At 36.8% G+C, this 27,646-nt stretch overlaps 1 protein-coding gene across 1 annotated transcript in view; it reads left to right on the top strand.

Moving 5' to 3' along the window:
• Positions 1–311: 311 nt before the first annotated feature.
• The window catches only part of SHC3 (SHC adaptor protein 3), a gene marked incomplete at its 3' end in the record, with an annotated part of 51,586 nt that continues 24,251 nt past the window's right edge, over positions 312–27,646 (top strand). The window contains exons 1-2 of the mRNA XM_084225392.1: positions 312–1,402; positions 16,649–16,719. Coding sequence (XP_084081518.1) covers positions 863–1,402; positions 16,649–16,719 — 611 coding nt within the window. The 5' untranslated portion in view covers positions 312–862. The remainder of the gene's footprint in view (positions 1,403–16,648; positions 16,720–27,646) is intronic.

The following is a 27,646-nucleotide window of genomic DNA, read 5'->3' as shown; positions in this document are numbered from 1 at the left end:
CCTGCACTAAAATAGAATGTTCTTGTGAAGTAACAGGAAAGAAGGATTTCTTTCTCTGTCAAAATTTGAATATAACAGTTTCTGTGAGGGATAGCATTGACAAAAAGGCACTGTTAGGCTGCTTTTGTGGAAAAATAGTATATATTCTTTAGTTCATCTGTTCTGAAAACCTTTAAGGTGTCTGTGTTCTGCTGCAGGGGCAGAAGAGGGGGATTATATGTATGCAAATATTATCCAGATATTTGCTATCTAATTGTGATTTCTTTATAGATTCACAAATATATGAGTTGGAAGAACATTTTAGCAGATGAATAAAGTGTGGTGTTTCATAAAGGCTATTAATTCAGTTTTAAAGGTAATTGCCTTTGGTGCTAAAAGGGTGGTGGGAGGGGATAAGAATTAAAGGTTGGGAGGAAGTATCTGTTTGAGAAGATAGGAAAAGGGAATTTGAGAATTGATTGGTGCTAGTGTGCTGTAAGTGGGTGGATGTGGTTTTTTTTTTTCTTCTCTCTCCTTTTTTTTTGGCTACAGGAAGTGATTTGCAGTGTTCACAGCCTTTTGTTGAAAAGGGTCCTTCTCATTTGTGTGAGTCATGCTTTTGCTGTGAGCGAGTTGGCAGCTCTAAGCAGGACTGAGATCTCAGTCACAGAAAACTGTTACTTCACCCAACCTTAACAAGGAACCAAAAGAAATTTCTTAAAAATATACATTTTTTCATTTTTCCCTATACTCTTTTTCTTTTTTATCCTAAACTCTTGTTAACCCTCCGTGCTGTTATGAATTGCTTGCTATGTTAGTGCAGGCATCTCCTGCATTGGCATCAGATTTGCCAGAACATATGCAGGAAAGCAGATAGAAGGGCATGCTTCAACGTACCAAGTATAACCGCTTCAGGAATGATTCTGTGACATCTGTTGATGATCTTATTCACAATTTGCCCATGAACAGCAAGGTCTCAGCAGTTGCTACAACTTCAGCATCACCTTCGTACCTGGTCTCACCAGAGGTTCTCCGCAAGGACCAAGAAGATGGACCCACCACCCTGTGTACCCTCATCCATAAAGTGTCCCACTTGAAACTCTCTAGCACGGGCAGCCTTTTGGGTATCAAAAACCTCTCCTCTGCAGTAAAGGAGCTTGCTGTCTCCAAATTGCAGGGAAGCTCGAGTGCTTCTAGTTCAGCAGCAGGGGCTTCAGACAACACATGTAACCTTGTCTCTGCCACTTCGTGTTCTCAGCAGGACGTGAGCAAGATGAGTATGGGGAAAAAAGCACGGTCAGAGGAAATGCACCTGGGAAGTGAAGATTGGAATCAAACCAGCAGTTTTGTCAATAAATCCTCTCAAGGATGGCTGCACTCGAGTGAGAAGATCCTGGGACCTGGTGTGACGTACATTGTGAAGGTTGGTCTGTTTTCTTCCATTCTCTGTTTTTATCAATGAAAAATTCTCTGCTGGTTTTGCTGACAGGATAGTCAGGCTGAAAGGATCTCTGTTTGGTTGGGTTTTTTTTTTTGGTGCATAATACATTAAATGTAAATGCAGGAAGGAAGGGTTGGGAAGCTGTGTTAATTTGTTATATTAAAGCAAACCTGCAAATATTGTTCTACAGCTGTATAAAATCGTGTTCTAAGCTAAAAGCTGATTTGATCTGGGTTTTATCTAGCATACTGTATATATCTTGGATATGTAGGCTTTCAATATGTCTGGTGCAATATACAGGAGGAGAGAAAGACTCCTTGATGTGAGGAGAGCTGTTAATCATGCATGAATTTTTCAGTTTTAAAAACCTCTAAGGGCAAGTGTTTTTTTAAAGTGAAATGATATTTGAAATCTTAGAGCAGGAAGGCAGAGAGCACAATTCTTATTTTGTTTCACAATTAGAAATAATGTTGTGGGTAGAGCAGGAAAATGCTGCTTGTTTTACATAATGAGCATTCAGCCACTTTAAATGTTATTGCTCTTTTCAGTTCATTGATACAGCATGTCAAGAGCAGAGGATCTTAAGTTTACAGGGTAAACTTAATGTTTCCATATGCTTTAAAAATATTTTGAAACCACCTGTTAAAGTAGAGCCTTCAAGATAAGTGTATGTGCAATTTTTTTTATAGTTAGGTAAGAGTCTGGTTGCACCTTTCAGCATAGTGTGCAGAAAGTGTAAAAATTACATTATTGTCCAGAATTCATTCTTCACTTGCTATATTTCATTTGCCAAGAGGCAAATGTATCTTTTGTATCTTAAGTGTTAAACTGTTTTGCAGCAGGCTATTAATATTACAGGTCTATTTTTAGTTGCATCTTATTTTAGGCGTAAGAGTCACAGGTGACTTTATTTCAGGCTGCTTTAAAACTGAGTGACACCCTTGTTACTTAACTCTCACTGCTTTTTCTCAAGTCTTATTATCAAAAGCAGAGTGCATATTTAGCTGTTGGGAGACGAGGAAGCAGTTTTCATTTCTTCGTGTTAGTGGTGATAATAGATTTAGCAGGTGGTGGTAGATTGAGTAAGTTGGCCAATTCAGAGCACTATTGAAGTTGTACTGTCCTTTTTACTACTCTGAAATTTACTGGGACTACAAAGGAGTCAGTGCTACCTTTCAAGCCACAAACTGCTGTTCTGTTACTCTTCAAGAAGTGTCTCAATAAAAAAACCCCACTGAGGCTAGACATAGTGGTCTTGAGACTCTGATATCCTTCTGCACAGAAATACTCTGGTTAACAAAAGGTCATTTACCATTTTCACATTAGCTCAGGCAACTCAACCATTTTACTTTTATTTTGCTTAGGATAGTATAAGCCGAATAATGACTGTGTGAATACACTGCTGCTGTTAGTTTTACCTGAAGTGATCATTATGAAAAAGAACAAACACAGCATTCAATTTCTCAATTCTTTCAGTAGTTTACCTACTATATGCTAGAGGAAGCTGATATCTTTGAATTGAAAAGAGAATTAAATTTATACAGAAGTTGACTAACATTTACAGTCAGTAATTTACCCATATCTCACTGAGATGGTAGAACAAATATTTAATTAGTGCAATTGATGTTGGGTACATGAAAGTGTATTTATACACACTGTGTATATCAGAATTTTTAAAATCAATCAAACAACTTACTTTTAGGTGTTTGCTAGTTGTTTATTAGTCATTAAAATGTACGAAATCTGGTTTATTGTTTCTGTTAAAAAAATAGGACGATCACTTTAACTTTATGGTGTCTGGCATAGGAATCACAGAACAGTGCTCTAAATGTAAAAACAAAGATTGAAAATAGATACCAAAATAAGTGGTTAATGAATGAATGAAAATAGACTGGTCCTGATTAGTTCCTAATTTGCCTGCTTATTAACCATCTCAGTTTTCCTTGGCAACTGCAGCATTCATATGGATAAGAATAGAAGTGCAGTTCCCAAATCCTTAAACACTGTTTGCTACCAAGGCTTTTATCCAATCAGACCATCAAATCAATACACAGATAATGTATACTGAGGGGAAACATTCCTTGGATACCTCATGGCTATACTGACTGTCTGGGGGACTCATACCATGTTTAATTAGTACCATATGCCTTTCAGAAAATTCCATATGCCATTTGTTAAATGAGACAAAAATTAGATTTGTTGTTAACCAGCAAAGCCTTTTTTTTTTTTTTGGGGGCAAATATGCACTGGGTTACAATTTTCTCATTAATCCACATTTAAAAGAGAAAATTTGTCGTGGAACAGGGTGAGTTGTAACTACTGGGCAGTTTGATAGCTCACATGGGAATCTTCTGAAGTAAGAGACACAAAATTCCTATGTGCAATGTATGAAAAATCTGAAATTTTACTGCTGTTCCCACATTTTTACATATTACTCACTTTTAAAATAGTCTGTGTAACTCTAATGCTTAAAAAGGGTGCAGGTTTGTGGTAAACTGTAGCTATATTCTGATCTCCATGGTCTGCTGCAATGGAATTGTTTTCAACCATAAAAGTGCTGGTGCTGTCTCAATCTTTTATTCCCTGTGGATTTCCTTTTGCATTTTTATACATTATAACATAAAATTTTTCACAAAAACAACCCCAAAAAGCATTTTAGCTACAAATTAGACAATGACCATAACCATACTGGGGATATTAAGTAGTCAGGTACTGATGTCATGCTAAATCATACTGCTGGACTGTTTAACAAATAATGAATTAATGAAAAAAAAAGGCAGTAGTTTGCTGGAAGTCTTTAAAGAGCTCAGTGCTTTCCCTATAGTGGGACTGATTACAACAGGAAGAGATTATAAATCTTCATGTTGTCGGGAAAACAAAGGCATAGGATAAAAACAGTGTAAAAAAACCTGAGTAATGCAACAACAGTTAAATGTTTCAATGGAATCTGTTGTTTCAAGTGATAAATATCTACTGATGAGTATCATAGGGTAATATTATAGACATTTTGGAGTTTGGTTTATGTAAAAAGGAGCACAAAAGTCAAGAGGCAAATATATTTTTGTCTTTAGGTAACTTGTGGCTGGATTTTGTAACAAGTGTCAATGAGTTTAAAATGCTGTTGTTCAGCAGTTCAAAACCAAATAAACCAAAAATACTGTATAATTTTACATACCTAAATGAAGTGTATCTGAAAAAACCAGTAAGATTTAAAGCCAACACAGTAGTATAGAACAGACCTGAATAAATCTAATGTTAAAAAACAGATAGAAGTATATAGTATCTAAGAGAGAGGAAGGTAGAACTATTTCTTCCAAAAGAATCGCTGCAAGTCAGGCAAATAATATTTCAATAAAAAGGACATTAAATTATTATTATTATCATTATAGCAAAGTAGTCAAAGAATATAATCCTAACTGATGTTATTTCTTTAATATTCTAACACTTTAATTCTTTGTGAGGGAATAACAGCAGTTTATATCTGATGTGCAAAACAGACATCATTGTGAAGCTGTTCAAACACATCACCAAAAAAAGGCTGCAGTTCTGCAAACATTCCTGCATGACACTGTTTATGGGAGCATTCTCATTGAAATAATTGAGGCTACCTTTGTACACTGGAAGTTAAGTGTGTGCTTAGGGATGAACTGAATTGCTGTGTCTCTTTAGTGGATAACCCAGACTGCAAAGCACAGCCTTAAATGGAGCTAACAAAGTGGAAACTGCATCATATGTCACCTTCCCCTAGAAGACTTCAGGGCTCTTTGGAAAAATGTTTCTCTTTCCTTTTTTTTTTTCCTTTTCTGCTTTAGCGAGAATTTATTTGCTCTCACTGAAAAAAAAACCAAACCAAAAAACATTACAGCAAACTTTTTCATTTCTCTTTTTTGGTTAAATTTATCTTCTTTATAGGAAAATTTCTTGCAAGTTTGTTTGAGTTTCTTTAAATTAGATTTAATTTCAACTTTTGTCAATCAAATTGAGGTAGTGCTGTTGGTTAATCACTGATCATTTGGCGTGGCCTGACTAAAACCCCAAACCACAGTCCCAGAGCATCCTGTTTGTAATGAGGTTTACATGTTTAAGAAATATGTTGTGTGTTTCAACCATATGGCAATTATAGGATAGAATACTGACTTTTTACTTCATAGTCTGCTACCCTCAACCTGGGTACACAAACAGTGCTAACAAAGACTAATGGAACTGGCTTATCACTGTGGGTTTTAAAGCTGCATGCATGCAGATTAGGGGAGAGAGAAGTAAGTGACAAAGACAGCATTGGTTTAAGTAATTAATCCCTCCTATTGTACCATATTCCTGAGAGATCAGTTAGTTTCCTTTCCATTTTCCTTCACTGTTATTTGAGCTATGAAAGAAGGGTACTGATGCCTGTTGCTCTGTTGAAAACCTTTCTTTTGATCTTCATGGACCTGAACTACTGTGGGTCTGTTGTACAGCCCAATAACAGGAAAAGAGCATTTCTCGCAGAAATTAGATCAGATTCTACGAGCAGAAATCATACCATAGAGTCTTTAATTATAATATTATTCTAATTACACGAATCAAGTACTATTACTGTACATTTGCACCCTTTTTTTTCTTTCTGCAGAAAGCAAAGCATGTATTGATTTCAGAGTTGAAGGATTCAGCTGTCAACATGAATGTCTGTTCTCCAGTACATTTGGAGTGTTTGCATGGAGTATTTTTGTTTAAAACAAAAATTATACTCTTGCTAGTTATTTATCCTGCTAGTTATATATGTCCTACATTTTTAAAATCCCTAGATGAATTTAGCTGGTCAGTGTATGAGGTAATATTGCATTCAGGCAGAATTCCTTCTCTGTTTTTCCTTGGAAATTGGACTGTTGGTTTCTTTATTTGTCTTCCAACAATGTTTACAGTAAGAATATCATGTGCCCAATGTAAATATCTACCACTACAAACACAAAGAGAAAACACCGATGAATCAAGATCTTCAGTGAAAACTCATGCCCTTCTGTGCTGCTGGAGACAAGGCACTCCTTTGTCCCAGTGACAGGGTGTTTTTCTCCCCTAGCCAAAGAGAAATCTTGTCTCCTCTAACCCAACAGCTATACTTGTGCTGCAGCCTGGCTTCATTTTACAGCTGTAAGTTCAAGTGAATACACAAAGTATCACTATTAAATTTTCTTGTTTACAATGAGGAAAAGCTTGGATCCACTACTGGTGTAGTGTCAGAGACAACCAGCCTTCCCAGCTACTAATGCTCTTTCAAGATGATTTACTCCCCCATGCAAGGAAACGAATTTCATAGAGGAAGAGGGGTTCAGTATTGCTTCTCTGCAATTCTGCATAGTCATGCAATATAAATTTCATTTGAGCCTCTATATTTATGACAAAATGTAATGCTGCTCTACCTTTGTCAGCTGCAGGCAGGTCTGAGGCAGAACCTGTCCATTTGAGTTGTGATGGGAATAATGATGGGACTCGGGCAAGCACATTTCCAGTCATCCCTTGTTTTCTGGAGGGATTAGGCACAATTCAGTAAGGATAATCTAGAACGTTTATTTAATAAATTAGATATTCCACTTGGTTTTTCAAATAAGTTTTCATAGGGCCAGGTGAGATATCAGTCTCAAAAGGCTGAATCAGACAATCCAAGTCATGGCTTAAAGTTTGAAGACTGAAAAAAACATGTCTTAAATTAGACAGAAATGGCAACCAAAGCCGTAAAAAGTACAAATAGACAGAGTATGGGCTGACACAAAGAAAGAAATGTGAGGAAGACAGAAAAAGATGTCTAGGCTTTTTTTTTTTTTTTTTTTTTTCCTAGAGCACCATCACATTGGATGTACTGATACAGGTATTTTTATCTTTTTTTTTTTTACCTCAGAATAAATCCTGAAATTAGAGACATAAGTTGAACAAATACCTTAAATAACAAGGACAAGACCTTGAGATTTTTATCTTAAGATGTTGTTTAAGCTTCCTCAGCACCATTTCCATCCTTCGGCTATATTGTTGTACTAGGATACCTTTATTTCCATTTTTGGCTCTTACTAATTTAAGGATTATACAAAGGAGAGAATGTCTCATGGGACAGCAACATCTTTCCTGACTGGCATTTGACACTGCTTACCTGTGATAAAGTAATTAAGAAACATAATAAGAAAGAGGATTGTCTCTTTTTTAGAGACAAGCTGCTTTCAGGAACCACAGGACATTTTAGAAACTCCTGTAACTTCCCAAAGAATTAGAATGTTTCAGAAACACTGCCTTTGCCACCAAATGTAGGGGCCATGTTTTGTCACCACATGTTGAATGCAGATGCTACACTTCTACTAACATTTTTGGTAAATTAATTGTGTAGAAAAGCTAAGCAGCAAGCACTAAGTAACTGGAAACATTGTATGAACTCTCTCTTACAATATATTTGCTTCTGCCAAGGAAAGAAAAGATGAAAAACATGGAAAGGCAGGGCTGCTTGGTACTGGGCCCCAACTGGCAGCTGCAGGTGCCAATTCTGAGCTGACCCTGGCCTTGGGAGTTTTAGGAGCGGTGGTAAAAAGGGGTCTCAAGTGAGCCTGCTTGGGGCCATTGGGGACCTTGTGGTACCCCTGGCCTCCTAGAGCTGCTCTGCATCTTCACAGCCTTTATGCTGCAAGTAAACCTTCCAGAGATTTTTCATCATTTAAATCCAGCCTTGAAAGTTTCTCCCCTTATCCCTGTTTTCTGCACAGTGGGGGTTATCTTTTGGGCACTTTTTCTGAGAAGACAAGAAACTATAGATTCAGCATAGGAGAGTTAAATATTGATAAAGACTCAGAAAAAAATCTGGTTTAATTGCTGAATTCTTTCGATGAAGGTCAGAGGCACATATGGCATTCATATTGAAAAGTACTCCCTCTCCTTCCATGCATGTTTTGGATTTTCAGTTTTAACAGTGACAGGTCCTTCCTACATCACACCTCCAAATGCACAGTTTAGAAAGCAGAGCAGTATATGCATTTCAGATACTTAACATGGGTTTGTGTTTGGCATACTGGAAAAGCACCTGTTAGATCTTTCGGCTTCTGAATCTGTGCTTTAATGATACTTCTCATCAAGAAGTTCTACTTGCTAATGACTCTCTTACTCTCTAATGACTGAGGAAGAGCAAGTTATTTAATAGCTAAATATATTTACAGTGTCCATATTTACAGTTTGAAATGTCTAATTATGATTTCCAGCTATTGAAGCATATTGTTTTGGCTGCAGAAGCTTTTGTGTGTTTGTGTTAAAGGAATTCTGATGCAGAACATAAGCTGCTGGAACTAATCTGCATGGTGCTTTAAAGGGAAGTATATCTTAGTGGATATTCAAGGTAGCAGCAAAACAGTCTGGAAAGTGTTCACTGAATTAAAGTATGCAGCTGTGAAAATGAAGCAATTCATCTGTGCTACTGCAGTGCATACTCTTAAGTGGTTCATACTGCAATAATTGCATTCATTGTTATTATGTATTTTTAAAATTAAACTTAAAAAGTATAGAACTAAACCTTGTGGGTTTTTTCCTCAAATGCAGCATTTTCTAAGGGAAATTTTTTTTTCCATACAAAAAATCGAGGCTTAATGTAGAATGTGTTTGCATTTAAAATAATAGAATAAATCACTGTCCAATGTAAGTTTCTGATTCTAACATTCCTGAGGTTTTGCATGCAAAAACATCTATCTGTAAGATAAGAACAGAAGAACTATTGTTCATGCAAAACTACTGATATGTGATTTTTCTGAAATCTTGTGAAGGCTCTGTTCATTTAGCATCTCTACTACATAAATATTTTTGGACATGATGTTTGCAATCTATTTCATCCACCTGCAAGTAAAAAATAAGAAAAAAGTATTTTATTTGAAGGTGCTTTGTTTTCAAACCCATTTTAGATGGAGATTAGAAAATTGTCAGAAGCAAAATTTGTTTCTCAGTCATATCTTTCCCCTCTCTAGCAAGAAATGAGACCTCAGAGTTGACTTAAGAAATTACTTTTCAAGATAAGATGAAATATCTTCTTCTTTTCCTAGCTGAATCTTTTGCCTTTTTAAAGAGATTCTGAGTCCTTACTGTCGAGCTGATTGTGAGATGCTGCCAGAATGCTTTCACAGGGTAAGACAATTCATAGAAAGGGTTGGCTATCATTTGCCATTTAAGAATTGTTAGTCTGAATATATAGAGACATATAAGCTATTTTTCTGCAGAAGCAAGTTAATATATATGTAAGAGGAAATAGGAAGGTGTTGGCCAGAGTTGGAGGTATTCTTGGGAGAACTGTGTACTCATCCATTGCTGTAGAAGCAGACCACCTGTTTTCGAGAGGAATGAAATTGACAGTCATATCCATCATCATTTCTACTAGTATGAAAACTCTGTTGGTTTACTTGCCTCATGGAGGATTTTGTTATGATAAATTTACACAGAGTGGTTGAGGCTTATCTTTAGTTGAACCCCAAAGAACATTTTCTTTTCCGTTTCCACTCAATCAATCCTTACCTAGAGTTTTCTGTCTGGATTGGAACATGCATTCTTTAATGAGGAAAAAACCTTTGGGGGAAATATTGATTCACTGCAAAGCTCTGTACATGATTACTTATCACTGTAAAAATTACCAACTGCAAAAGTATGAAAGCACGGAAGAGAGCCTTTCTGTTTTTCATGGCAGCATATGTTTATGACACATTTTTGGTGCCGGATTCTGATAGTGTCTAAATATAGGGCCTTTTCCTCATTCAGAACAAGGCTGCCAGAGCTTCTTTCATGCAGGATTGCTGCTTCCACAACCAGGTTTGCTGTTCTACATATAGCAGGAAAGCACAGGGCAGAGGTACAGACTGGAGGCTTTGGCATATACTGCTGGAGCACAGTCACCAGGTGCCCCCAGAGACCTGCATGTATGTCTGAACGTATGTCTTGCCCCAAGGGGAGGGAAGGACAGGAGGCTATGGCATGGCATGGCATGGCATGGAGAGCATGTTAGCTAAGCTCCCATGTTAAGATTTTAATATGGTGTTATGTGATAGTTAGGCAGATGATTTAAAGGCAAATATATTTATATTCCAAGCTATTCTGAGTTTTCAGAGAAACTGAAATCTCTAGCAGCTTAGTTAAAACTCTGACTAGTGCTTATGAAAATATACTTCTCTCTGAATATCTAGCCTTGGTTCTGCCCACAGCTTTTTCTAATATTATAACTTACTCTACATTAGAAATGTCACAGAACAAATTTTCCATTCCATTCTTCTACTGAAAGTGCCTAGGTAAATTAACATAAATGTGAATGGTTTTGTGCATGCAGGACCTCCTTTTAACCACACTGCTGTCTGTTCAGCTGATGGTAGCCAGGATTTTCAAAGGCTGCCTCTTCTGCTCATCAAATGCTTTGTATTTTCAACAACACCTGAAGCGAGAGGGTGTCCTGCAGACTTCTGTGATGCCAGGGTTTGGAGAAATGTTTGCCATGATAATGGCAAGACAATGGTTCTCCACCTACCAGGAAAGGATTTCCCTGATGTTTAACAACACCTTCTTAGCAATGGGCAGGTCTTAAGGTAGAAAAGAAAATGAACAAAGAAACAAACCTCCACAAAACAAAGAAGTGAAGCCCCACAAAACAAGAAACAGACAAAAAAGCCCACAAAAACAAAGGAAAAAGGTTTTTGCACCTTTTTATTGGAGTGCAGGTCTTGCTAAGCATTGAGTCCAGAAAGATTTTCCAGATTCCCAGATCTATGTCCCAGTTGGGTAGCTGAGCCGCATCCATGTGTTAACGATGAGTATGATATTATAAGGGGCCTTTACCTATGCATTTTTTCAGTATGAATGCAGTGCCTCTGTACTTAAAAGATTTCAAGTGCTAATTCAATTAAATCATATAAATAATATACATACAACTACACTTAGTTCCCCTGTGAAGTAAAGAAGCAAAGGTATGTTTTGATAAGCTATCTTCCTTTTTTGTGCCCGTGTCTTGCTGAGTTAAGTAATTTTGTGGTGCATGTCTCAGTCAAACTAGTGAGGTATTCAGGGTAATAAATGTTCTTGTGATGCACAATTAAAAAACTTTTCTTTACTTAATTAACTACTTACTACTTTTCTTTAACTTAATTTATTTTATTAAAGGAAACACTTTCTGATTACAGCTTAGACTTGTATTTTTTTGCTAGTTTTTAAGAATTTTTTTTGGTGGATTTTTTTTCTCTACTTCAGTGGTTTAGAAAGTGGGTATTTTAAATTCAGTTAAGCTGGGAATTTAATCTAATATGATATCAAAGGGATTGAAGGATAGAGTTTCATATTAATTTGCTAAAGAGAAAAATTCATTTTATAAAATACTTCTCAATCTTGCAGTCTCTGGCTTGGGCTGCTTTTTGCTTGGGCTGCTTTTGTGTTGGTTATTGTTACTAAAAATCCTGCCTGTATCCACAGTTACATATGGACAAAGTTACTATTTTGAAATCAAGTCCTGGGCTGTTACTATTTTTGTATTATGGCTGCTTGTTAGTGGGCATCTGGATTGGGATCTTAATATGATTTAGGGTAGATAGCAAACCTGAAAGTAATTTTTCAGTTTTGTGGTACATTGGGGAACTCCCAGAGCACATTTCACAAGCTCCTTTAGCTGTTAGTGGTGATACCTGAAATTAGAGGGAACTATCATTTTGATGCATAAATAAATGTGTATTGCACTAGTAGCAATGGAATCTGAAACAAAAGCTCTTATTTTTAAATAAAGGAGTCCTCAACCATAGTTAACTAGCACTAGTCAATTCATACTAACTATTTGTTTACTTCCATGCCATAATGTAATTGTGGACTAGCTCTTTAGTGAATGAGAATAAAATGTAAAACAATAAAACCCTCAAAACCAAGCAAACAAATTCTCCCATCCCTTAAGAAATGAAAAGAAAGAAGTGTAGGCGTATGACTTGAGATACACATGAGAACCAGATGTGGCAAGTAAAAAGATACTCACTTTTTCCCTTTTGCACATGCCAAGTAAAAGCACAGCCTAAGCCCGTGGGTGAGAAAATTGCAGTGAATTGCCCAGCTTATTTTATTTCTATTTTTGAAACCGCGATCTCCATACAACACCCAGAACCTCAGGATAAGAATCTAATTTTTGAGCCCCCAGGCTATTATCTGCAGCTGTGCAATGTTACAGCATACTTTGGATACGTCAATATTTGAAGGCGCGGGCTAATTTTTGTCTAGTAATACAATTGTATGTCTGTTTGCTGATGTAACCCTGTTATCTCTCACGTGATTTGTACAAGGCAGGTACAAGCTGCCAAGTAGTGAACCACTTACATCTGATGATGGTCATCTGGTTACACAGATTAAAACCAGTAGATCTCAATTTGCTAAGAATACCCATGCAGTTTTGATGAGCTAATGATACTGAGGTAGTGTGGATTCAGAGGTTAGGATTTCTTATTTTATTTGAGAGTAGGTGATGGGTAGATATGCTATGTGCAAGGCAGAGACTCATCTGCTAGACATGTATGTAGGTTGGACTGCTTCAGTGCTTTATGGAGCTACATCCTGATGGAATAATAAGTCTTGCTACATTTTTATAAAAGTATTTCTTGCTGTTGTTACTGCCAGCTTCTCAATCCAACAACAGAGAATTTCTTGGTATTTTGAAGAGCTTGTTAGGAAGCACCAAACAAGGTTATTCATATTTCTGGAGCAAAGGGCTTCTCTGACAGTGACTACTCTCTTTTTTTTCTCTTCTTTTCTTTTCTTTTTTTTTTTTTCCTCTCTTGGCTGCAAGTACACAAATGCAATCAGCCAGCATTCGCGTCTGTTTCGGAGAAGTGTGGAGAGATCTCAATATCCTCTTTTACACAGTTTAAAATTTTAGTTGCTGTTCAGGAATTTTCTGAGTCCTAAAGAAGACAGGTACTTTAGGGGGTGTGGAACAAGTTTTCTCATATGAGACAAACCAGAAATTTGAGACACATATCCTTCTCTTACACTAACCTGTCAAAATTGTAACTAATAAGGATATTGGAACTGCATGGAATGAGAGCTACATGGTCCCACCGGTATGTGGCACTCTCCTTCCTGCAAGGTACTGTTTAGCATGCAAAGAACAAGTTATGAATCTAAAACCTCTGAATGGGAAGGTATTCATTCATATGAAAGATTTTTTTCCTTGGGACATAGTATCTTTCAGTGTACACATGCTGGAAACTCATTCAAATATTAGAAAGTCAACAGAAGGCAGAAAGAATGTTATCTGAGAAAGCTTGGAACTGGTAGTCCTAAGTCCTCCTACTTCAAGGTGGGCTACATCTCGATATATTTGGTTCCTGAGCAATGAGAAGGAGGATGATAGCAGGAGCTCATAAATTTCGCAGCACACAGTAGCTGATTGGTTAGAATATACATTAAGTGCTGGGTGAAGAGGAGCTTTTTTTAGAAGTAGACTGTTTTATAACTATATTTTAAATGTTTCATGGAATGCCTAAAGCAAAAGATAGCATTTCTTTTTAATCAGGGTATTTATTTGTTGAAATAAATGAATAATTTATTTCCTTGCTATCTTGGTTGTATGTCTTCTTTCTGTGGATCCTTGTCAGGTTGTACTTCAAATGGATATTTTTAGACAGCAGTGTTGGTCTTGGGGAATAATTGAAGCATAGCAGTAGGTGAGTTATATGTCCCTGTAGTTGGCCTTTGGACCTTTTGAATGTCAGTTTTTATAGTAATTTCGTTACTTGAAAACATGCCATGGTGATTAAGTGTTCACATCTTTTATCCCAGCAAATCAGTTGCCATCTTTGCATTGATCAGTCAGGAATACTGCAAGCCTTACTATGTTGTGTTCAGCTGTCTTCGTGATATACATAAAACAAGTACAGGGTAATTTTTCCATCTGACCTTCCTTCAGTCTGATCTTGTCTCTATTTTTGTTAATGCAGATCAGGTAGTGTGACTCAAAGGGGTCTGAATGCACGTCTTCTAAGTATGTTTATGGGTTTTTGTCTACTTATTCGTCTGTTTATTTTGACACTGGCTTGTGTGCACATGTTTTTGTGTATTTATTTGCACGCCTGCATGTACTTGTCAAAATACCTTCTAGAGTTTGCTTCCAAAATGCTGGACCTGGTTCTCAAACTCGTGCAATTACTTTGTTTTAAAAGACTTGTGGCAAATATAGGTAAGTGAAGGAACAAGTGCAACCCAAGACTGTTTTAGTAATGAGAGGTCTAAACTAACAGGTTGATGAAATAATGAAATTTCTTTAACAAAAAAATCACAGGGATACCTTTGATTAGTCATACCATTTATAGCATATTTAATTACAAAAGCAAGAAATAAATAATGGGGCAAAATTAATCTATGAAAGCATCCTGGACTAAAACAAATGTCACAGAAAGAAAACAGGAAGATATTGATCATTGCTTTTTATTGGCATAAGTTAAATTATTTCAGCTGATTTTCTCAAGTGATGCTAAAGAATTTAATTTCCAAGAAAATGAAATCATCCTCTGAGATAATTAAAAATAGACTTAATGGCTTAAATTCCTTCATCAGAGCATGAAAATGTAGTTGTATATATTTTTAGTGCTCAGGCAGAAGTAATGTTAAAAAAATAATTTATTTGTAGTAAGGTACAAGGATTGTCTAATTTTGCACTGTTTAGACTGTTTGAGAGTATGATCTCTAGCTTGAAAGCTCCATCTTACAGGATCTCCTTAGACAAGACAATTTTTCAAAAAACATAGATTTGCAGATTTCTAAAATATTCTAGGAAATGGATCTTGAGATAACCCTTCTCAGAAACTGTGTGCTATAATAATGCAAGTTCAAACAATTTAATGTATAAGAGCCAATTGATGTTCTAGTTCATTTTATTCAATCTTGTGATGATTTCATAGCATTTGATAGAAATAAATTAAGTAATAGTGGATATGTGAAAACAAACTAGATATTCCCTCAGCCTGTAAACATTTTATGACATACATGTTTCTGTGGAAAATCTTAACTGAAATTCTACATATTAAAGTTACTGATCCAGTCATTCTCTATTTAAAAGATTATCTTTTCAGCAAAAATAAAATTCCCAAACAGGAAAAATTGCGGCCTCACTTGATTTTTGCACCAGTTTCATCCCAAATAGGTTGCGTTATGCTGTGAAGATAGAAAAACTGATATAAAACTGATGTAAGAGCTGATATAAGAACACAATGCTACAATAGCTTCATGATCATCATTATCAGGCTCATGATATAAAGACTCCTCCACAATTCCTCAGACTTTCAAAAGTCCAGTGTATGGCTGGACTTAAATACTTAACCTACATGCAAAGGTACTGCCATGGGTTATGCCAGTCATGAGGCAGTTTGTGCAAAGACACCATCCAAGTATCTGACAAGAGCTTGAGCTCCAGTAGACTTTAGCATATGCAAGTTATGCCTACTTTTGGAAGCAAATCTAGAAGATTCACCTGAGTTTTTTCTCACTCCCAGTGATAGATACTGTTGAATTTTAACATCTTTCATAATGGTACTCCCTTCTTTCCACAGAGATGCCGGGCAGGAATCTTGGTCAAAAAGTCTGATCTTGTCTTAATATTAGCTAACCTTCATGTCATTTCTTCCTTGAATGACCCTGTTAAAGCCATTTACCGGCTTGGGTTATTAGTATATTGTATTAGCATTTTCCGCCTTTTTACTACTATAACAAATGAAAATACTAAGTCACATCTATCCCTGAACTGTTTATTAAGAATTTGGTTGCTGGTGTTCTTTTCAGCTTTCCCTGTTCTAAGTTGCCTTTTTTGTTCTAATGAGACTTAGTTCTCTTCCATTTAAATAACTTTGTCCCATTAACTGATACCAGATAAATTTCTTTTCCCACACTTCCTTTCTCAATAACATTATTTTTTACTTTAATTGTATCTAAAGTGGACCGATTAAGATAGAAGAAAACAAAAAAAAGCACATCAACGCATTATAAATTGAGTGTATTACAGTGACCAGGTTAAACACAAAACTGTATGTTGAATGAAATGTTACATTTAAATAAAACAAAATGTTTATGGAACTAATCTGTGACATAGAACAGCATAATCACAACAACCTACTCACATAGGATAAATCAAATGGAAAAATAAAAATTGCACATTGCCTTTAAATGGTGAGTTGCACTTTCTCCCAGAACTCAATCCTAATTATAATACATTTTCCAACTGTTTCTTTTTCCTTACAGTACTTGGGCTGTATAGAAGTCTTACGGTCAATGAGATCTCTTGACTTCAGTACTAGAATGCAGGTTGCAAGGTAAGATTTTGTACAACTATGTTTTTTAAAGTAACCTATGAATCATGTCCCCCGAGTGAAAAGGCAAAACACATGGTAAAGGATTTTTGGATACCATAAGTCCACTTTTAAATTTTGCTTTTACATGTAAATCCTTTATGTGGTATTAATACAGTTTCAGCAGGACTTAAAAGCTGTTTTCTCTTTGGATTTTTGATATGCCAGGAGCAACTTCAGAAAATTTTTGCCTGTTCATTGTGCCAAGTAAGGCACTTATCTGGGTACCAATTTAATGGCATTTAAGCAAGTGAGAATTAGAATATGCTGAAAATCTGTGATCTCAAAATTAATCTTGGGAGCTGGTTTAGAGTCCATGTTTATGGGTTTTATAGTAATTTCTTATGAAAAGTTTTCAGATTATAAACTATCTGCACAAAGAATATAAAGGAAAATATATAACCACAATGATACCAGAGCCAAAAAAAAAAAAAAACCAAAAATAATGATTTCTTTTTCAGGCTGTATGTAAGAAACAATAAGCTTGTATTAGGTTCTTATGACGGTTCCTTTAAATGTGTTATGGTATTAAATGTCTCATGTAAGAGCAGTATATAAGTACAAGACTAAAGTAGAAATGTTCATGAATTTTTTTTCTATGAAAAATATTTTCTGAGAACTACAGGAATGGTGTTTTGCAGGCATTTTCACTTGAAAAGCTGAGTCATTGATTTCAGAGGAATATAGCATTGATGTCTTATAGCAACTGGAGACCTCTTTTCAAATTCTGGAATTGAAATGATAAAAGAAATCCTTTTCAAAGAAACACATATAAAGTTATATGACTGGATACAGTGCTTGAATTTCAACCCTTTGAGGTGTTTTACAGTTGAAAATAAATAAATCTGTCATAAGCCATTTATCATACCATAAACAGCTAAATATTTATTTTATTAAATGAGAAAAATCACTTGTTTTTAGGCTTGGATGCTAATCATATGCATTGACTTTGAGTTATACCTGCATACAGCAGCTTTGAATTGGCTCATGTAAGTCCTCACAAAAAGTTAGCCATTAATTTGTCAGGATACTCCACTGATGAGAGGCACAGAAGCCAAAGGACAGGTAAATGACAGAATCCCATTTTTCAAACAATGTAGACTATGGAGGCATTTGATAATTTTACTACTGTACTTTAAAAACATACCATGTACATTTCTGATGCATTTCAGCAGGGACCTTTGAAAATTATTTCATATCTAAGCAGACTTGTAGTTCTAATGCAGGTGGTACATTTATGTTTACCACTTGGAAATTCAGTGATACTGGTTTGTGAAACAGTTGTGATAATTATTTGGCTTGTTTTCTGTATCTGGAAGTGAATTCATCCTAATTTTTCTGCACAGTTTCCTTCACTGTATGCCTTCATTGTAATAGTGTTGTACTTATTTTCTAGCTTAAAGACACTACTCTGACATGAATACATAAGCATATTTGGTGATCTGAAGCAATATGGTCTACGTAAACAAAATATCTTTGCCTTGTAGTTCCTCCAATAAAAAACCAAAAAGTTTATTGGCTTCTACTGTGAAAGAAACTTGGAATTGTTGGGGGTTTTTTTCTGTTGAAGTTATGGCATGTATCAATACATGAAATAATTTTGTTATTCCACCTTCATCTAATTCTATCTAGAGCACAGAATTTTTTCTTTCAAGCAGGAAGCCGTATCTTTCTGGTTCACTTTTTATTTTGCATTTATGGTTCTCTATTTATTATTAAACAATGAAATCTCATCATTTTTGTAAGGTAGCTCCTGATATAAAATTTTTAGGTTTTTAGGTAGATTTTTAATTGGACCTAGGATCTTAATCTGCATTTCATTAATTCATCTGGCTCTAGAAATCCCCTTGTCATGTCCTAGGTTTTCAGTGCTCACATGGTTTGCTATGTAGCACTTAACATACAAGCCTGTTGTTTATTAAGAAAATATTATGTAATTGCTAGAATTCACACATGCTAGTTAATTTTCTGGTGTGTTTTAAGAAACATAATGTAGGCCTCAAGGTATCTACTGAATTAATAAGACTGATGTTCTGATATTACAGGCACCAATTCCTTCTTAAAGGCACCTGGTATCAAATCGTCTGTGCAGCCCTTTAATTACAAATAAAATAAAAGCACCTGAAAATTACATTTATGTCTACTACATCATACATATATTTTTAGGTATGTCCATTGCTGATTTCTCTTCAGCTTGCCACCAGTAAAAAAAACCTGTCCTGGTAGCCTGATGACTTCTGATTATGGTGTGGCCAAGGTTTAGGTCTGTAGTGTTAGCTGTGACTGCATCAGCCAAGGAGCCAGGGTCCATAGCTGAAGTAAAAGCTTCTCTGTGTAAACCTCTCTATGCTGTTTCCTCTAACCAGAGGAACAGATGTCATAGGAGCTGCGATCCCTTTCTGACCCAAAACTTTATAAATTGTTCCTACTGCTTGCATCACACCTGTTGGATCTGTTATTTTTTCAGGACCTTTCAAAACCAGTCATAGAAGAAAGTGATCTGTCTTGGATTGATATGGCTTCTGGCATCATGCAGTATTTACTAAGTATGATTAAAAAAAAAACGAGAAAAAAATGAGTCAAGTTTCTTCTTTTATTGTGATAGCCTGGGTGCATTTCTTCCTAATAAGTAGGCATCATGTTTGACACATAGAAAGCACTTACTCCCTTTCCAGCACTGCATCAAATGCCTGTTCCTGCCTCCTTTGTTAACCTTACTTTTTCTCCATGTTGCAGAGCTTAAACACAGGAAGTCAGTTATTAGGAATCCTAAATTTGCCTGTTTTCTGCCTTCAAGTTATTGCATATGTCACTTGATGTCTCTGTCAACTTTGAGGATGAGCAAATCCCCAAAAGTAAAATAAGCAGCATCAGTTCCTAGAAGAAAAAAATTGTGGGGCTCAGTAATGGGAGGGTAAGGCATGTAGTCTCCTACTCTGCTTGAAAGCTCCTGGTGTTATTTTAGACAAACTGTTAGTCCCAGTCACAGACAACTCTGTGATTAAATGAATTAGTGCTTGTAAATGGCACTTAAATTGTTGAGTGAGCACTTGGAAATTACTTAAAAATTGGACTGAGATATCCACTTATCTGGTGAATTAGAGGTAAGAAATTCATGTGAAAAGGTTGTGTAGATAATTTGAATGGCTTTGAAATCACAGCTGTTATAATGCATTAGGAAAGTATATACATCAGTGTGCATGCATGGGCGTATCTGACAAATGAAGAACTTTGGCTTCAATTTCAGGAACTGCATCAAAGCCCCAGAGTAAATACGTTGGTATTTACAGCCTTTCTTTCCTTATTGCAGTCCTGTAAAATATTGGCTTGTGCCATCTAATGCTGTCTTACCTATCCTATCTTGTAACTTGTATTTGTTTCGCCTTTTCATTTTTTGTACAATATGATGTTAAAACTTGCAGCAATACATTTATCTTCATGTATGAGCAGCGAGCAAACACTTTCACTTGGCATACTCTTCATCAGATCTTAATAACCTTGGTGGAACCTTGCAGTGGTATTACTGCCCTAATTTTGAGTTGAAGGAAAAATGAGCAGTTATGTAAAATTTCTGACAGATTTTTGCCTTTATCATTACACATATGAAGTCTCAAGATTCTCTCATTACAGGGGAAATAGAAGAACTAGAGTAGTATTAATCAGCTGTATTGTATTGTATTTATTCTTTCCTTTAATGAATGTAATGTCATGTGAACCTTTGAGAAAATAAGAGGATGCGCCAGACAACGGTCAGCCATCACACATAATGATAAATGAAAGCAAACTGAATCCACGTGTTGCATCTTTAATTACCCAGTGATAATTCTTGTAACACATGTGAAGTCAAGATGACTTTCTTGGGCAGCAAGACAAATAAAAGCATTTAATTTTCAACATAGTGGAGGAACAGGAGGACTAGCAGACAAGACTACTGAGCTAACCACGGGTGGCAAGTGGTTAAAGTTCATCTGAAACCTACTATCATCGTCATTGAAAGGGGCCACTCTAAAGCTTCTGTGGCCAGGCCCTTTGTGCCTTCAGGCTATTTGTAAAAAAAAAATGTTAAAAATCAGGTAAAATTCTTTTGCAGCATGTGCAGTGTTTGCAGTTCATGCAATGTGCTTGTATGCTTATTGTTAAAGCTACGGTAAAGCGTACGCTAGCTACGCTTTTGTGTTGTATGCATGAGTGACATGCACTGGTTTGAATTAGGTGTTGCATGCACTTTGTTTGTTGTACATCTGAGTCTGAACTACAAAGATGCATGTTCACTGGTGTTTAATTGAACGTAATCCATTTACTGCATGCAGCATCATAAAGTCACACCTCCCCATGCCAAGTAAAATATTATGTTGCACATTGTTTTAATAGCAATAGGCCAGAGGATGGAAATACCTCATATCAGCAGTGGACCCAAATCCAAACTCTGATCTCATACTCTAGATTAGCTCTTTTGGGATGAACAGCTTGAAAAGTATTCCTCTCCAAATTTGAGGCCTGAATTTTATTAATAAAATTATTAAACCAAAGCCATTTATGCCAATATCCCTGGAGGAGAGATGGTGGAAATCCAAATGTTAGAGTTGTATTTGAGTCCAATGCTAAACAATATGAAGCAGTTTAGTTGGTGTAGTGTTTCACCTGTATCTGTGTTTTTTGCAGAAATTGTCAGCAAGCATCACTGAAGAAAAGGGTGGAAGACATTGAAAAGCAAGAATGTGTCTCCTGTGATTCTTGAAGGCCAATAGGTAATCTGTTATCCGCAGTGAATTCTGTATTCAGTGTCCTCCTTAATATGCTGTCATGCTTAAAGGTGAGTGTGTTTTATCTCTGCCTTCTTCCATGAGAATTCTGGGTGTGGGATGGGGTTAGGAGATGGCAGAACACATAGACCATTTACAGTTGCAGGAAGAGGTGGTCACAGATACTTCAGAGTCAAAGCTGTGGGAAGCATGAGGTGCTAGCTGCTGCTTGGGTCACCAGGAAGCAAGAGTCTCAAAAGTGGATGGAGACATCCTTATAATTAATACAGCATACCTCTGAGTGTGACAATGACAGCTATAGTGCAGGATAGTTTGTGAGAATAATTCACAATTGCTAGTTAAGCTGTTATTAACACAGACATGGTAGAATAAATAGGTTTTCGTATGCCTAAGACTGGAATCTTTCCTCTTCAGTGCAGTACTAGTTGGAAATTGTTACCTAATATTTAGAATAATTTTACTAATATATGGTAATTCAAAGCCAGAATGAGAGCAATTAATTGAGCTGCCCCAGTCCATGTACCTCCGTACGAAAACAAAGAACCTCTTGGAGGATGGGGAAGGTGGAAAGTTTGAAGCCAAATAGTCAGGGAAGCAGTTATGGATATTGCTGTATCCTGGATTTTCAGAAAGATGGTGACTCCACACAGGTTTGCAGAAGCATAACCTGAAGCAGAGTGATCTTAACACCATTTAAATGCAAATTGCAGTACAAAGTTAACAGCTCACAGAAATCTGGAAACCAAAACACTCTCAAGTTCTGCTAACAGCACCTGGCAGCTTGATTACACAAATAATTGATGGCATAAGGAATTTGTGTGTTGTTCACCTGACATGTCCAGTTACACCAGACAGTTCATCAACGCTGAACAGTCTTTTTTGGCAAACACAGCCCAGATATTTATAAAGAGTCGTCTATCTTACACAGAGCTTTCGTAAGATACCTCTCCAAAGTCCTGCTTTGGACATGAAGTCAGTAAGGCATTAGAGAAAAATATTTGTTAGACAAAATGTTTTTACTCTACTTCTGAAAAGTTTCCTGTGTCTGCCTTTGAAATATCTGCTAATTTCTACTCTTTGAGAGAAAATACTTTAGTAAATGACCTGAGGCTCAGCCCAGTTTGGAGATTACTATGATCCTGATTTAGGAACAGAAAACAGTTTTAATTTCTCTCTCCATTTCTCTGACCAGGACTATGATAAGTAGCTAGAAACCAGGCTGAGTGGAAAAAAGCCATTAAGGGATTGAGCTACTTAGCAGATGAAAACCTTAAAGTTTTTTCTTTTTAGATGCTTTTGGTGTCATTGACTATATTCTTGACAGTTAGAGGGCTGTCTATAATCAAAGTTTTGTAGCTGTACATTCAAAACCAAGGTTTCATATACTCTTACTTTATGTTCATCAAAGCTGTGTATACATGCAGAGTTAAGAGATATAGTTAAGGTGTGCCCGTAGGATAAACAAGTTTCACTCTACATTTCTTAAAATAAGACCATTGTTCAGAACTGTTGCGTTGGAAGAAATCATCGAGATCAGGTAGATTTCTATGTTACTGGTGAATGAGACTGGGTTTTCTGAAACTTACTTGCATGTTATGGAAGATGGTATAAATTGTAAAGAAATTGTATCAAATATTCCTTAAAAAGTTAGATCATCTGTAAATACTGAGAGCAGAGCACTGAGCATACCAATGGATAAAGAGTTTCTTTGCCAATGAAACCAAAAGGGTACTTCAAACTACATTGGTTTCTCTTAGGAAATTAATGGAAGTCTCACACTGAAAATGCAGGAGCCTAAGAATAACTATCATTAGATAGATTGCATAGTGCATATCTAATGACATGTGGTATTCAAAGCCAACTGCTTGAGTGTGTAAAGTTTATTCAGTAAACCAAAAATTAAGTTGGCTAGCTTCCTTTCATTTTCTGCTTTTAGATTTTCTACATGTGAGACAAGTCCATTTGAAGAAACAGAATGGGGAGCTGACAAAAAGAAAAAGAAGAGTTGTCTCTTTGCTCTACAAGTGACATCAGCTTGTGCAACACATCTACTTGACATCAGCTTATTCCACAAAAGTTTTCTTCCAGGTTTCCCATGAAGACAGGCTTCACTTCTGTCAGGATGGTAACAAATGGCATCACTTGGTCTTTGCACCAGTTTCTGTGGGGGTTTCCCCTCAGGGGTGCTGCTGCATGGTACTCTGGATTTGTGGCAGTAGGTGCATCTTCACCACAGTTAGCCTCCCTTCCTTCCCATACTGTTGATTCATTCTCCTTAATTACTTCTTCAGCCTTGCATGACCATCCAGACATGGTCAATCTGCTGTCAAATACTGGTTTAGTCTTCGGAGGTTGTCAATGTCCCCTGTGCTACTTCAGCCAGCGCATGCTCATTTTGCCTGTTTTGCAAATGAACAAAAAGTATTTCAATTATTAAACAGACTTCTAAAACATATTTTTGGTCTCTGTTTCTTTTTTTTTTTAATTGTTTTCTCAGAAGCAAGTTATTTTTAAATTTACTGCAGACTTGGTTTCTCCTCAGCAAATACTGGTACAATATTTGGTAATGATTAAAATTGACAGGAACTTACTACTGTTAAGAAATAATTGTGAACCTTCTGAACAATTCTTCCATTTAAAAAGTCAGTCTTTTGCTGTCTGTTTTTCAACCTGTGAAGTCCTAAGCTTTTGAGGTGGGGAGAAGTAAACTTGGGAACTACAGGACACCAGAATATCTTAAAAAGAGAGTATTAGTAGATTTTAAATATTTTGAAACAAAACATTTCAGACTAAAATGTAGTCACATTTTCTCACCTCATGATTTGAGATGGTTTTACTTTTTCCAAATATGCTGAGAAAATCTGTGCTTTTCCCATGTGTATGTAATTTCCCTGAAATACAAGTTCCAGAATTCTGGGGTTTAATCAATTAAATAATATTAATTAAGAACAGGAACAGCACAATCAAAAAATGGAGAATATTTTTGATGATGTTCATGATGATGTTTCATAGAGGAACACATTTGAACTTCCTGAGTGGACTACTTTGTATAACAAAATAAAATATCACTAAAGCTATGGACGATACCTGGGCATTAGCCTTTTTAATGGAGCTAAATGGCAATGTAAAATGTCCTTTTTTCCTTCTCAGATGTCAAGCCACTTTAAAGCAGTATAGGTCAATCTCAGAAAATGAATATTGGTGATTTTTTACTGAATGCACTTGAATGCTGAAATTATATTCAAAATACGCAACATGTTTTGTGCCAAGAAAATGACTCCACAGTATGACCATCTGCAAAGCAGAAAATACTCTTGGGCAGATTTGGAGCTCAGCATGTGGTCCTTACTGCAGACAGCACAATAACTAATTTTACAAGAGATCAGCATAACTCTACACTGATTTTTATCTGAGCCTAGCTAATGAAGCAGGATGTGGCTTACAAAGGTGTAATGTCAAATAATTTTCCTATTAGAAATCAATCAAATGTAATCACGCCCAACTTTTCCAAATTGTGCAATATTTAGCCATGCAGATATGTACAGAACTTTTGGGTTCTCCTTCCTTAGGCAAGGGTTTCCATGCACAAGTCAGGTGATGGCACGCTCAGCCTAGTGGCAATTCCTGTTCCTGGGCTTGATTTGTATATCAGGTGTTTGTGCTGCTGAGGCATTTTCAAATTTGATTTGCCGAAAAAAAAATGGTTACGTCTACCCTGTCCTTCCTAGCAGTGCAAGCTGAAAAGAAGTCTTTAGGCCATCCTTTCCACATCACTAGGCTATCTGGCTATCTGATCGGGGAGCTGTCACAGAATCATAGAATGGTTTGGGTTGGAAGCGACTGTAAAGACCATTCAGTTCCAATCCCCTGCCATGGGCAGGGATACCTATTACTGAACCAGGTTGCTCACAGGCCGATGCAACCTGGCCCTGAACACTTCCAGGGCTGGGGCACCCACACTTTCTCTGGAAAACCTGTTCCAGTGCCTCACCTCCCTCACAGTGGAGAATTTCTTCCTAATATCTTGTCTAAACCTACAGTTTCAGTTTGAAGCCATTCCCTCCATCTTATCACTGAATGCTCTTCACCTTTCTTGTAGGCTCCCTTCAGCTGCTGGAGGGCCATGTTAGTTCACCCTAAAGACTCAGCTTCTCAAGACTGAGCAATCCCAATTCTCTCAGCCTCTTATAGGAAAGGTGCTCCATCCCTCTAAGTGTCTTGGTGCCCCTTGGATAAAATGCATATTCAGAGCAGTGACAGATGTTTAGTTGTCCCTATTCTTCCTATTTTCTTCAAATACTGCTTTTAGACTCCTCAACTCCCACGCAGAAAAAGTACTGTGCCTTCTGTTGCAGGCATGCAAAGAGTTGCTGCCACAGGACACTCTGACCTTGATTACACAGAATTGCTCTATGAATATATTTTCTGAAGTTCCCAGCATTTTCACTAAAAGCATTGTTAACTTGAACCCTGCTGTTGCTTGAATAGATTAAGTTTTCACAGAGGTTCAAAATCCAAAGACTCCCAGTCTTCCCACAGCCTTTGGGATCACTGGATTCTGTAAAACCAAGATATTTTACCAAAAGGAAGACAGATAGTTGGAAACTGTATAGTCTTTTTTACGGAGTGAGAGGACATGTAGCCCAGCTGGGTTTTTGGTTTTTTTTGTTTGTGGGGGAGGGTTTGTTGGTTTGGGGGTGTTTTTGGTTGGTTGGTTTTTCTTTTGAAGTCTTCTCTGTTCTGCCAAGACAGGGTATGCAAAGAGTAGTCAAGGCTGCCTTGTGAAATCTGGCCCTGGGTTTCAGCCTTTTCACCTAGTTATTCCCTCTCCTATCTCAAGTGGCAGTTTTGGTCAACAAGGTCCTTGAATCAGATGAATGTATTGAGTAACACAATGTCTGGTCATCAGGAACTGGCAGATAGGAGAGGTAGTAGCAAAACTGCTACAAGACCCAACCCTGCCCTAGAAAAATAACAAGATTGCACACATTTTTTGTTGGGCGCAGTGGTCTGAAAATCCCCTTGTCTTTCTGTAAGTTCTGTGCTGCCACTAAAGAGAAAAGATGATGGGGGCAAATAGGAAGAGAAAGGAAGTTATAGACTAATTTATCCTTCAAGTATATATCTCAGAAATCCAAGTCCTTTCTGTGAGGGGCAAAACCTATGAGGAATCTCAATGTACCAGCTGAACCACTGGAATAGACAGAGGTGATGTCTCTGTGAGAGCAGCTTGCAGTCATAATGCCTGGGAAACTAAGACACAGCTGGTGAAGCAAGAGGCATGGGTCTGAAAGACTGAAGTGGGCTGGAGATTGCCACTGGCCTGAACTTCCCATTCTATTACCTCCAAAGGATTTGCTTCAGCAGAAGAAAGAGATGGGAAACCACAAGTTTTAGCCCAGTAGCCAGGGAGGATGACTCTGTAAAAGATGATGTCTGCTTGTTTTCCTTGAGTCAAAGAAAAGCATTTCTGGTGAATTTTTCTTTTGAGAGGTGTACTGTTTACTTTTCCCTGGTTACATTTTCAGGAGTCACCCTTGTCTCAGAATTATGGTGATCACTGTGTGATGCTTGCTGTGCTTTATTGCTAAGATGCATCAGACAGGTTCTTTTAAACCAACTGCTTTTTACTTGCTCTGTAAGAAAATCTAGTAATTACTTTAACTAAAACACTTGTTTGGAGTAAAAAAAAAAAAGTGGTGAAAGTGGGAACTAAATACAGGTGCTGAACTGTGAAATGGGGTATTGTTGTAGTTATAACGGTCTGAGTGCATATGCAAGGCAGGGTTTGTAGTGAGAGGCATTTTTTGGATTAACAGATGTAGGTGGGGGAAAAAAAGGCATAAGACAAGTTATGGAAAAAACACCTCTCCTCTAGACCTGAAGAAAAGACAGTGTGCTTGAAAGGCTTTTTGAAAGATTTTTTAACCATCTCTTGCTATAAATCTCACATTTCTTCAGAATGGCAGGACTGTTAACCTGCTTCAAGGTGTGTTTCATTCCCCCAACCACCCATCTCCCCAAACCAATAAAATGTGATTCTTCCAGATGATTCCAACTTTGAATGGGGTCCAAACTAAAAGCATACAAGGCATGACTTTATATCAATTAGTGATTGACACCTGATA

Source organism: Fringilla coelebs (assembly GCF_963513975.1).
Source record: "Fringilla coelebs genome assembly, chromosome: Z".
In the NCBI taxonomy this organism is placed as follows: domain Eukaryota; kingdom Metazoa; phylum Chordata; class Aves; order Passeriformes; family Fringillidae; genus Fringilla; species Fringilla coelebs.
The sequence above is the reverse complement of the archived record's forward strand: the minus strand, read 5'-3'. Positions and strand labels throughout refer to the sequence as shown.